Raw genomic sequence first — 12,102 nt, forward strand, 5'->3', positions numbered from 1 at the left:
TCTCTGTTGATTTCATACCTTGTCTTTACCTCTCACAAACTGTGTGTCTGGATGCACAGTAATGAATGTAGCATTGTAGCGGCATTCAGTAAGTCTGTAAGTCGTTGTACGTATAATAATAAGAGGAATATGAGTGTATAATGGACTCTTCCAGGATTTTTATTTATCATTTGTCTTTGCGAAACCCCATGTAGGAAAAGCATAATCTTTCCATTTAAGACCATCATTCAGCAAACAGAGGATAAGATAATGAAATTAAGATGAGACACCTTTTTTAAACTACTGCCTTATAATATATGTATACCGATATATATAATAAGTATATTGTGTCTTCCAGGGCCCAAAGTCTTCTTTCATAACCCCAGAGAAGAGGGCTAAGCTAAGGTCCAACCCTGTCAAAGTCCGGTTCGCTGAGGAAGTGGAGGTCAACGGACACTCACAGGTGAGTGTGGAGAGTACGGCACACTGAATCGGATGATTAAGATTTAGCAGATATTGAGACTGTTTGACAGGCTTAGAAAAAGCATGTGCACCAGTGGTTTCAGCTATAATGCATACAGACACCGTTGTATGCCAGGGAGACACACACTCACCTGTCAAATCATTTCTAGGAACTCCTCTGCTTCTAAGTAAATAGTAATAATCATATCTGTTTCTTTTTTATAAACAGAAAATATTTTTGATTAGTGACAATTAGATAGGAATCCATTCCAATATATTGTTCCAGTTAGTCATCAGTAACAAATGGAAATATGATTCAGCAGATGTTGGTTATAGTTTGTCATCCTATGTACTTTCCTTTTTAGAAAGACAGTTCCCGTCCTGCACAAGGATGTTACGTTAAAACCACAGCGGTGTACATTACTAATCACAGATGGAGACAGGATGGATCGATCGCCAGCCAATCCCTCTCCTCCTAATGTCTGTGATTACAGGACAGTAAATAAACTACTAGGGAGAGGACAGGGAAACACACACCATTAAGGGCTAGGTACAAAGCACCACTCCACTGCACTACTGTTCTCCATTTCTAAAACAGGGGAAGAGAGAAGGAGGTGGAGAAGCTTAGGAAGAAAGAGAAACACTGGATATAATATATAAATGTTCAGGGGCATCGTCGATGCTCACAGGACAAAAACGCAGAAGTCGACAGAGTAAAGTGGGGAAGTAAGAGGGGGATGACAACGGCTGCAGGCGTAACAGGCTGACAGATGAGGAGAGAGAGGGAGAGAGAGGTGAAGTGAGGAGAGCCTGTGCTCTGTAGGAGGAGATGAAACTTGAGATTGAAATGTGATTCATATGGAGAGCTATAAAAGTTTGGGCAGAAGAACAGAGATAAGCACGTTTTGGCCAGTCCATATTTACGTACTATATTCAGTAGTAACAAAAAAAAGACAACTTTGATCCTTTTGATCTGTTTTTGTTCACAGCAAACAGACACTCTCTGGGGGAGGTTAAAATGCCAAAAAAGAAATCGATTTGTTTCTTTAGTATGAGTACCGTGCACTCCACAAAACTCAATTATTTGTATAGCAGGCTTGCTGTTGTGGTGAACATTTTTATTTAGTTTGCTTTGTCTAGCATGGACTTGGCAGATAGAAGAGCAGAGATGTCATTATTTCAAGGTAAATCAGATATTCTATGCAATGTGCAGAAGCAGCAGTGCTTGTAGAAGCAACACTGCTTGTACGTCCAAGAGAAACATTCCTACGGGAAATAAAGCGTACCTGATTACCAACACACACACACACACACACACACACACACACACACACACACACACACACACACACACACACACACACACACACACACACACACACACACACACACACGTTTTATTAGTTCCTCCTGCTCATCTCATCTCTGTCACCCTCTTTTAGTTATTTACAGCCGAACCTGAACATGAAGGTTTTACACTGCTCATAATTCCCCCCTGACTCTTCTGATCCTTGACCCTTGTACGTATGTAGGGACGTCATTTGGGGTCCCTGGAGATGGCATCTCAATCCACACCCATCCATCAACATGTGACACACATGTTATAGACACGTGTTTTCTTATCTCAAGATTCAAGATTGCTTTATTTGTCATTCATCCCTTTCTGTCTGCAAGCAGATTTAGAAAGAGCAAACGAAATTGTGTTTCTCCTAGTGGGAGACAGCAATTCATAAAAGAATAAAAACAAACAGTGCAGCAAAATACTACTCTACTTTAAGTGGGGTAATAATAATAATAATAATAATAAAAAATGCGGTCATACATGCATCATGTACCTGGCATCTCTAGGCATGTCATTAAAGGCAAACGTGTTCGTGTTTTTTTTGTTTCTTTTTTAAAATGTTGTAGATGGGCTATTTTCTCTGAAATGACACCACTGCTTGTATGTGATTTCCAGGGCAATTCACTGCTTTTCCTGCCCAATGTCCTGAAGGTCTATCTGGAGAACGGACAGACCAAGGCCTTCAAGTTTGAACCTAACACCACTGTCAAGGTACAGCTGATTGAGTTACCGTACCAGTCCCTGCAGTTCATTATGTACTGCTGTGCATGTTATACTATACTTGCACTGTCTCATGTTCTACTGTCTTGGAGACATATTATGGTCTAATATGGTGTGAAGAGAGAAGTATGCTACTGTATTTAAATGAAGACAGTTAACATTGTCAGCCATCTAGACTAGCATTTTTCGTCATGGATAATTATAATCGTAATTATACGCTTGTCATATTATTGCCTTGATGTCCAATCATAAATATCGAAACTGGTAAAATGGCAATAATACACTCAGGGGTGTCTCACCAAATTCTGGGCCCTGGGTACAAGGATTCGCTGCGGGCCCCCCATGAATGTATTTTATTAGACTGGGAACCCATTATTTTATGCTTTAACTATTGAAAAATAGCATACAAGCTCACAGTGCTGCACCGAGTGCCGCGCTACGAGCTTGTAGATCTGCTATTTTATTTTTAATCGTGAAAAAGTGTTGTGAAAAACCTATATTTCTATGTCAGTGGTGCTCAAACCTTTTCATGTGAAGGACCCCCAAAATTATGTATTTAGCCCTGGACCCCCATCTCAAAACATTTTGTTCGAGGGACCCCCCAGAAGCAAAATTTTAGTTACAAATGTTCACTTAAAAAAATACATATTATATTCCAAGATTTGCACACATTTTCAGACTTTCCAAAAGATAGCAGATCTACAAGCTCGCAGCGCGCTATGAGCTTGTATATCTGCTATTTTTCAATATCTAAAGTATAAAATAATTAAGGCCCCTCCACCTTGGGCCCTAGTAACTCAGTCCCACTTTTCTCCCTCTTGTGATGCCCCTGAATACACCCGAGGAGTGATATGGCACCAGGGGGCTTATCTACCTGCAGTGCTGATATGTCATGGTAGAGAACTGAAGTTTGACATCACTGCCACTAGAGGCCACTATCCCCCTCCAAAAATAAACAAGTCAGGGCGATTTTACCCATATGGAAATTAAGCATCACCTGAAAAAGTACAAATTTATAATTTATATATTTTTGTATCCAAACTCAGACGTTATCAAATGTACTGTAACTCAATATCATAAACGCCACAGAGTCACATACCTGACAGAATTGCCCGGCTGATTTGTTTATTTGAGACATAGGCTGAGTTCCATGCATCCCCAGCTGCTCACGGTATAACTCTTCACTTACATTTCTACTTTTATTTACACGTTTTAGTCGTCCAACCTCCACCACACATCTGATGAAGGAGCTGTAGTTACAGTATATTTGTCATAGACATAATGTTTGTCTTGGTGTTCATTTGTGCATCAGGACATAGTGATGACCCTCAAGGAGAAGCTTTCACTGTCCCGCATTGAGAACTTCTCCCTGGTGCTGGAACAGCAGCACAGCATCACCAAACTACTGCTGCTGCACGAGGAGGAGAGGATACAGCAGGTACTGTTTTATTTATTTATTTATTTATTTTAGCTTTTTATGCCTTTATTGATGGGACAGTAGACTGACAGGAAAAGGGAGAGACATGCAGCAAAGGTCGTTGGAATCGGGATTCAAACCCGCGACAGGCTGTCAGGCATCAGAGCCTATGTGGTATGCGCTTGGACCGATAGGCCAGCGGGAGCCCCTATTTTAACTTTTAAAAGGGTATTTTAAGATCAACGAGGGGTCCCATCAAGGGAAACTCTTCAAGCACACTCACGAGCCAAGGCACAGCTAAAAAGCCTTTATTTAGATAGGGCTATTACATATTAAAAATCCAATAAAAGGCCACTAACGCCGTCCGGTTTCGACACTCTTGTCTTCCTCAGGGTGTGGCTATAAGGGGATGTTAAGATCATTTACCAGATCGAACCAATTCCTCTAGGGATAGTCTACAGTGGGGGCAATAGCCTTCATTTTCCTACGATAGGGCATGAGAAATAATGTCGTCTACTGACGATGGTCTCATCTGAGTCACCCGCTACTGAAAAACAAACACAACACAGACGTCTCTCACTTGCGGTGCAATCTTATCCTGATCTTCATCCTCTCATCTGGGCACATTTAGCTCTGTGGTCCTTGAGAGATACTGTTCCATAGTAGGTTTGGAAATACCACCACCGCAGCTATTGATAGTGAAGAAGTCCCACTCTTGCGGCTATCTTAAAGTAAAACAGCATTTGCATGCAGCAAAGCATTTACAGCAATAGTGATGTTTTCATTATCTCTAATGAAGTGCGTTATCTGTTTGCCCGATGTTGCCGGAGTTATCACACTGACAACGCGTTGCATCCATCAGCGTGTTCAGGTTTTGGTACCCTGCATTGTCCAGCATTTCACCAACAAAATAATTAGTTATTGATGAGGTGAAATAGGCTCTGTCCCTTTCTCTCCCTCTCCAGATTATAGCATCGGTGAAATAGGCTCTCTCGCACTGTCTCTCTCTCTTGCTCGCTCACACACACACGCGCGCGCACGCACGCACGCACGTACACACACACACACACACACACACACACACACACACACACACACACACACACACACACACACACACACACACACACACACACACACACACACACGCGCGCCTAACCTTAAAGGAGTAGTTCACCCCCAAAATGACATTTTTTCTATTGATTAATCATGCCACGCTGACTTCAGTTCAATAATATTGTCTTGTTTTTTGTTGCATTCCTAGACAATAAATTGATTACTATAAATGTACCCCCCATTGATTCTGGATGGCATCCTGTATAGGGCTCTTCACCAGCTGCCTACTTTGACATGTGTGTGTGTGTGTGTGTGTGTGTGTGTGTGTGTGTGTGTGTGTGTGTGTGTGTGTGTGTGTGTGTGTGTGTGTGTGTGTGTGTGTGTGTGTGTGTGTGTGTGTGTGTGTGTGTGTGCGCGCGTGTGTGTGTGTGCGTGTGTGTGCGTGTGTGTGTGTGTGTGTCATCAGGTGGTCCAGAAGAGAGAGGCCCATGACTACAGGTGTCTTTTCCGTGTGTGTTTCATGCCCAAAGACCCTCGTGACCTTCTTCTAGATGACCCCACTGCCTTTGAGTACTTCTACCTACAGGTAGGTCTGGTGTGCCCATTCTGATCCAAACACATGTGAAACATAGTTTACTGTGTTGTGTCAGTCTGCATGTGTTTCTTACCTTAACTCTTATACCGCTTTGGACGTTCCTGTTCGCCCCAATTCTCAAGGGACCTCCGCGCCAATACGGCGCTCGTTCGCGTTCGTTCGTTCGTTCATTTACCTTGTTGAAGCTGATGAGGGGTCGCGCCGCCGTGTACTGTAAACACATTTTCCGCGGTGATGGTGTAAAAAATCCATTATGCGTTAACATCAACGGAGACCATTTCACTTCCTTGTTGATTTCTCTGGCTGTGAGGCTCATAGAGTTATAATAAGAATAGAGAGGGCAACTGATATCCCCGCCCGTCCACTTGCATTGAGTTGCTCACCCAGCGCATGAAGCGTACTTCCGTGTTTGAAAAGCCTCTGAAAAGTGACGTATTGGGTCAACTATTTGGCTTCTGAGCCAATCACGACGGTCGGGGAGCGAGAAACGGGGAGGCGGGGGTAGCGGGGGGCTATCTGCCTCAACTGAACTAACTGTATGAATAGTTGACCCAACTGCAGTACCTCAAACGGCCACCATGTACTTTTTGCTTCAAAGCGCCCCCAGGGTTCTGGGGGCTTGGTGAGGCTCTGTGGCCAGTGACTGGTCTGAATGTATGGCAACACATAACAGGCAAATTCACATTCATTCTCGCATGACGCCGCCCTCTGCTGCCTGGCAGACCAAAGTGCACTATTGCACAATCAAAAAAAAAAAAAAAAATGTCTATCTATCTACTATAACGTCGCAAAGGTAAGCCGCTTTTTGATGGCACCAGACCCAATAAATAAATAAATAATCTGGCAGTAGGAGAGTTAATGGTGTGAAGACCAGGGGTTTTCAGACAAGGTTCAGACTTGGTTCACATTTGCCTGGTTAAATGAAGGTTATGAACACAATTTGTAAATGGAATGCATGCCAGCAAAAATGTAGGAAGCTACAGCTCAGCATTGAGTCAAAAATAGACAATGCGTCACTTTCATCTGATATTTCTAGTTAAAGTTTTATACATTGTGACTGTAGGCGCTCTGCCACTGCCACGTTTAAGGTTACCCATGCACACACAACGTTACAGATGAATACGCAAGAATGCAGTAGGAGAGTGGTAATAGAGGCCGATAGAAGCGTGCTGCTTGTTAAGATTGTATGTTAAGACCTGAGGCCGATTCTGCAAATGCCTTTCTGAAAAACGTATGTTGCCATATATCGTCTCTGTCGGGTGGAAAACCATCTCCTAAACTTCAAATTCAAAAGCATATGATCAAGTAAGGCATTAATTTAGGGAAAAACATCCGACAGCAACGATAGGCCTTTATCTAAAATGACTGTAATGGGTCAATCAAGGGACAATCAATGTGGAGCAGGTCATTATTGAGAAATAAAACCCAGACAGGGTTAGATTAGACCAGGGGTCTTCAACAGGGGGTCCGGGACCCCTAGTGGGTCCTCAGAGTTACTACAGGCGGTCCTCCAAATCTTTGTGTGATAGAAGCTTTTTTCTCCTTTTCTATATTAACCTCCATATTCTGAGAACTTTAGCCAAAAATAGCCGATCTACAAGCTCACAACGCCTCGCCACGTGAGGCGTTGTGAGCTTGTAGATCGGCTATTTTCGGCAAAGAGGTTTGGTCTAGAGGGGAAAAGGGGCAGACTAAGTACAGAGTGAAAGGTATTGACGGTTCAAGTGGTTAAATATCTGGAAACACAAATTTAGATGAGCCTAAAATACACTGATGATTGTGATGTCAAACGATGAAACTACACTATATGGTATCTATGGGGTTGTGGGGGGTCCCTGCTTCATCCCTCGCTCGACTAAGGGGTCCTTGGCCCGAGAATGTTGAAGACCCCTGGATTAGACTCCTTCATCACCCGTCTACAGTGATTGTATGTGTGTGTCCGTGTCAGGGAGTGAATGACGTGCTGCAGGAGCGCTTTGCGGTGGAGATGAGATGCAACACGGCCCTGCGTCTGGCTGCCCTGCAGATCCAGGAGAGACTGGCCAGCTGTGGACAGTCCCATAAGACCAACCTGAAGACTGTCACGTGAGAGAAGCACGCTCTTCTATATCCTTCATTTATGTCCTTTGAATCAATACATTTTACTCAGGATTCACACACACACACACACACACACACTAGGGATGGGACGATAAGCGGATATTATCGTGTATCGTGATAAAAAAACACTCCCGATAATCATGTTGTGGAAATTTAATTTATCGTGATATCGTCCTCCACCTTGCACTGGGATCAGTTCACCTTTTATTTGCTGAGCTGCATATCCGGTACCATTTAAACCCTCTATTGGTAAAAGGTACTTATAATATACCTACTTGATACAGTCTTTTTCCTCACCAAAAAATTGCCGATCTTCAAGCTGACAACGCGTTGTGAGCTTGTAGATCGGCTATTTTTTTATAGCCGATCTACAAGCTGACAACGCGTTGCAACGCAATGTTTTTGGCAAAACATGTTCCACCCGAGGATAATGAATTTTGATTAAAGCGATAATATCATAAATCGCAATTTCTTTTGTCACAATAATCATGATATGAGATGTTCATATCGTCCCATCCCTAACACACACACACACACACACACACACACACACACACACACACACACACACACCCACACACACACACACACACACACACACACACACACACACACACACAACCAAACCCTCCTTAAGGAATAACCTGTCTGCTTGCATTAGGAAGACGTGGGGAATAGAGAACTTTGTGTCGTGCACCTTGCTGAGGAACATGCGAGAGAAGGACCTGAAGAAGGCCATCAGTTACCATATGAAGAAGATCCAGTCGCAGCAGGATCCCAAGCAGAAGGGCCTGTCAGCCAATCAGTCCCGGATCAACTACCTGGAGGAGCTCGGCGAGCTGAAATCGTTTGGAGGGAAATCGTTTAGTGCCACCATGATGGTACAGTTGTGTGTGTGTGTGTGTGTGTGTGTGTGTGTGTGTGTGTGTGTGTGTGTGTGTGTGTGTGTGTGTGTGTGTGTGTGTGTGTGTGTGTGTGTGTGCGTATGTGAAGGAACCTTTGCTCTTGATTAAGCTAAATTCTACATGGGTGAACCACCAGTTAAAGATGGGGTGCCGTGATTTTTCCCCCCCTAAAACATGATCATCATGTATTATGATAGCGATTGCGACCGAAGGTCGCAGTACACCATGAGAAATGTCGCAGCTTGCCAGTTCATCAGTACACATTTTTACAGTCTATTGACATGGCCCATATCTGTGTGGCTGGTTCAGATAGGGATCTCCATGCATGGGCATATGTATATGGATGAGGCGTCTTACTAGTTATACTAGGAGGAGGATTTTTTTTAAAAGGTGTACAGAAAGTGTTTAATTTATGTTTTTATGTGGCTACTCCCACCTGTTCATTAAGTACACCTGGTCTTCTCCTCAGCACCACCCACCTGAAGTTAGCGACAACCACAGTTTTTGTCGTATGATAATAAGAGGAGGGGATTATTTTAGTGTGTCACTAAAGCGGTGTATTTGGATCGGGCCTTTAGACTTTGAGGCTGTCAGCTTTCAGGAAAGACATTAGATATTTTCATATTATTACCACACCCAAGGGTCTATTAGAGTAATGTTAACTCCATAGACACATAAAAAATGGAAAACGTTTTAAGGTTTTGTGTAAGGGGTGAGCATAAATAAAAAAAGAAAAAAGAAAACTAAATAAAGTCTGGTGCCTGGGAGAAATGTCCTCCCCACCAACAACTAGACACATTCCTTGTACTTATAAATACCTGGCAATAAATAGTATTTTGTGTGTGAACTCCTCCTCAGCTTCAGGACAGGGAGTCCATGGTGACACTGTTGGTGGGTGCGCGGTACGGGGTGAGCCAGGTGGTCAACCACAAGCTGAGTATAATGACCAAGCTCACAGAGTTCACCAACATCACACGCATCGAGCTGCTGCCTGAGTCAGACAAAGTCAGTCTGGTCAAGATATACCTGCAGGACATCAAGGTACACACACATGTGCACCCACGCACCACACACACACACACACACACACACACACACACACACACACACACACACACACACACACACACACACACACACACACACACACACACACACACACACACACACACACACACGCACAAACGCACCCATACACACACACACACACACAAAATTTTGAAGACTATACAAATTACAAAATGTACTCCTTTCTCTTCTCTTCTCTTCTCTTCTTCTCTTCTCTTCTCTTCTCTTCTCTTCTCTTCTCTTCTCTTCTCTTCTCTTCTCTTCTCTTCTCTTCTCTTCTCTTCCTGCCAAAGCCCATCACACTGCTTTTGGAGTCGGTAGCGGCTAAGGACCTGGCCTGTCTAATAGCTGGCTACTGTCATGTGTGTGTTGACCCCAATCTCAACATATTTCCATGGACAGATGACTCAAAGAAGCACAAAGTCTCCACAGAGGAAGGTGAAAAATACACTTTTACATTTACATTCTAATTTATCAATAATTCATGTATGAAACCTCCCAAAATAAATACACATTTATCACACCTTTACACATACCTCAGAAGTATATTCACTGTCTCTTGATGTGTATATTTTATGTAACGTTCTTCTTGGTGTGTGTGTTTGTGCGTGCGTGCGTGTGTTCATAGGTTATGTGTCGCGGTGTGGAAGCGATTCAGACTCCTCTGATATGGATATGAATGCACCGGCCACTCTTGTATCCCGTGACCGCCGTGACGTCAAGCCACGCCCCCGTATCAGATCCTCCTCAGACCCAGATGGGAGAAAGAGGAAGGACAAGAAGGACAGGAGGCAGAAAGAACTAAGCGTAGTAGCAAAAGGAGGAAAACCAAAGAAGGAGACAAATGAAAAGGAAGAAAAAGACAGAGACAATGAGAAAGAAAAGTCCCCAACATCCAAAGACACAGAGAACCAGAGAATAGAAGGAGACTGTAAGGAAAGATTTGAGGAGGAAAATGGAACAAAGATAGAGAGAGTGGAGGAGGACACTGGACAGATACAGATAAAAATCACAGACAATGACTCGGGGGGAGAACAGGAGAAAAGGAGCAGTGAAAAGGAGGTGCGTGGAGAAGGTGAGGACGGGGCCGGAGGAGAAGAGACGCTAAATGTAGTGGAGGAGCAGCCGTCGCTGTCGGAGACGTCCGATTCATTTCGCACCGACTCCCGTTTCCTCACCAGCCCCTCCAGCGACTCCCTAGACGCCCTGGAGGAGGACGACCTCCTTTCCTGTTCCTCCTCTCTCCGTCCAAAAACGGACTCTTACCCTCAGGCCCATCCTCATCCCTGCTGCCCCCAGCAACTTCACCTCTACCCCCCCACACCGCCTCACAGCCCCACAGGTTACAGGAGATCCGGCGATGGCGCCGATCCCCACCTGCTTTCTTCCTCTTCTTCCTCCACCACCCTCAAACCTAACGAGAGACCCACCGCCGACCCCTCTTCGGACGACAAAGTCCTATGCTTCGTTGAGCTCTCCCGCCTGGTTGACTATCTGCCCAGTCCTCCGGAAGCCAGCGATGAAGAGGATGACGCAGAGGAGGAGCTGAGGAGGCGGAGGAGGCTGGAGGTGGATGAGTCTATTTGGGCTGTAGGGTCAGGGGGAGAAGAGAGCACAGGCGAGGAGGTTGGTTTAACACAGCGTCGGCCCTCGTCTTCCCCCTGCTCCTCATCTTCACGGATGGATTTTGTGTTCAACTTCGACCAGAGCGACGCGCGCTGCTACTACAAACTCTGCACCAACGTCACCCCCGACAGTGCCCGCAGCCTTTCAGAGACTGTACCCCGCACTGAAGGAGAGGCGAGTGACGTCGTGGAGGTGGATGAGTGTCGGGACAAGGCTGTAGACCCGGAACCCCTTGCCATCCTTCAGCCTCCTCCTGGTTTTGGGGACAGCAGTTCAGACGAGGAGTTCTTTGACGCGCGGGATCGCTTTGCCTCGCCTGAAGACCCGACATCTGGGGCTGTGCCTAGAGGTGATTTGGTTTTCTGTGTGAGATTGTCTTCCATTTTCTTTCTTTTTTTTGTGATACTGTCCTCCCTCTTGAAGTTCAAAAACATGTTCTTCTTCACACATTATTTTTGTCAACACAATTCACTAATGTAAATATTTATTCTAAATAACAATTGTAACTAATACAAGGAAATAAAAAAGTGACTTTTAACACTAACACTAACTACTTTAAAAGAGTAACTAGCATTACAACCTACTTTACTTTCCTTTTTAGGGTTAGGGTTTTTAGGGGGACGGGACAGTAGCAACAACACTACAGCAGTAGAGTTGGAATACAGTCTAAATATGTTGGCGTTAGCGAGGATACACATTTTCATCCATGATTCATCATTAATGTAATATGCAGTCCATATTCTTACATGGGTTTGAATGTGTCTCACAATCTAAATTCCCTTGATAAACATTGAAGATGAAATATTTAACCATTTTCCTTGCTGTTCTCCAG

The 12,102-nt window shown here is 44.2% G+C and overlaps 1 protein-coding gene and 1 long non-coding RNA gene across 2 annotated transcripts in view; both read left to right on the plus strand.

Moving 5' to 3' along the window:
- LOC308281328 overlaps positions 1 to 12,102 on the plus strand; it is a 106,489-nt gene that overhangs the window by 42,568 nt on the left and 51,819 nt on the right. The gene's annotated exons all lie outside the window — the stretch shown is intronic.
- frmpd1a (FERM and PDZ domain containing 1a) overlaps positions 1 to 12,102 on the plus strand; it is a gene marked incomplete at both ends in the record, with an annotated part of 29,794 nt that overhangs the window by 14,228 nt on the left and 3,464 nt on the right. Inside the window, 9 exons of the mRNA XM_080721783.1 lie at positions 338 to 442; positions 2,399 to 2,494; positions 3,816 to 3,941; positions 5,443 to 5,562; positions 7,520 to 7,656; positions 8,333 to 8,552; positions 9,435 to 9,617; positions 9,938 to 10,082; positions 10,273 to 11,634. Coding sequence (XP_080577909.1) covers positions 338 to 442; positions 2,399 to 2,494; positions 3,816 to 3,941; positions 5,443 to 5,562; positions 7,520 to 7,656; positions 8,333 to 8,552; positions 9,435 to 9,617; positions 9,938 to 10,082; positions 10,273 to 11,634 — 2,494 coding nt within the window. The remainder of the gene's footprint in view (positions 1 to 337; positions 443 to 2,398; positions 2,495 to 3,815; positions 3,942 to 5,442; positions 5,563 to 7,519; positions 7,657 to 8,332; positions 8,553 to 9,434; positions 9,618 to 9,937; positions 10,083 to 10,272; positions 11,635 to 12,102) is intronic.

Source organism: Nannobrachium achirus (genome assembly GCF_963921795.1).
Source record: "Nannobrachium achirus genome assembly, chromosome: 3".
NCBI lineage: Eukaryota > Metazoa > Chordata > Actinopteri > Myctophiformes > Myctophidae > Nannobrachium > Nannobrachium achirus.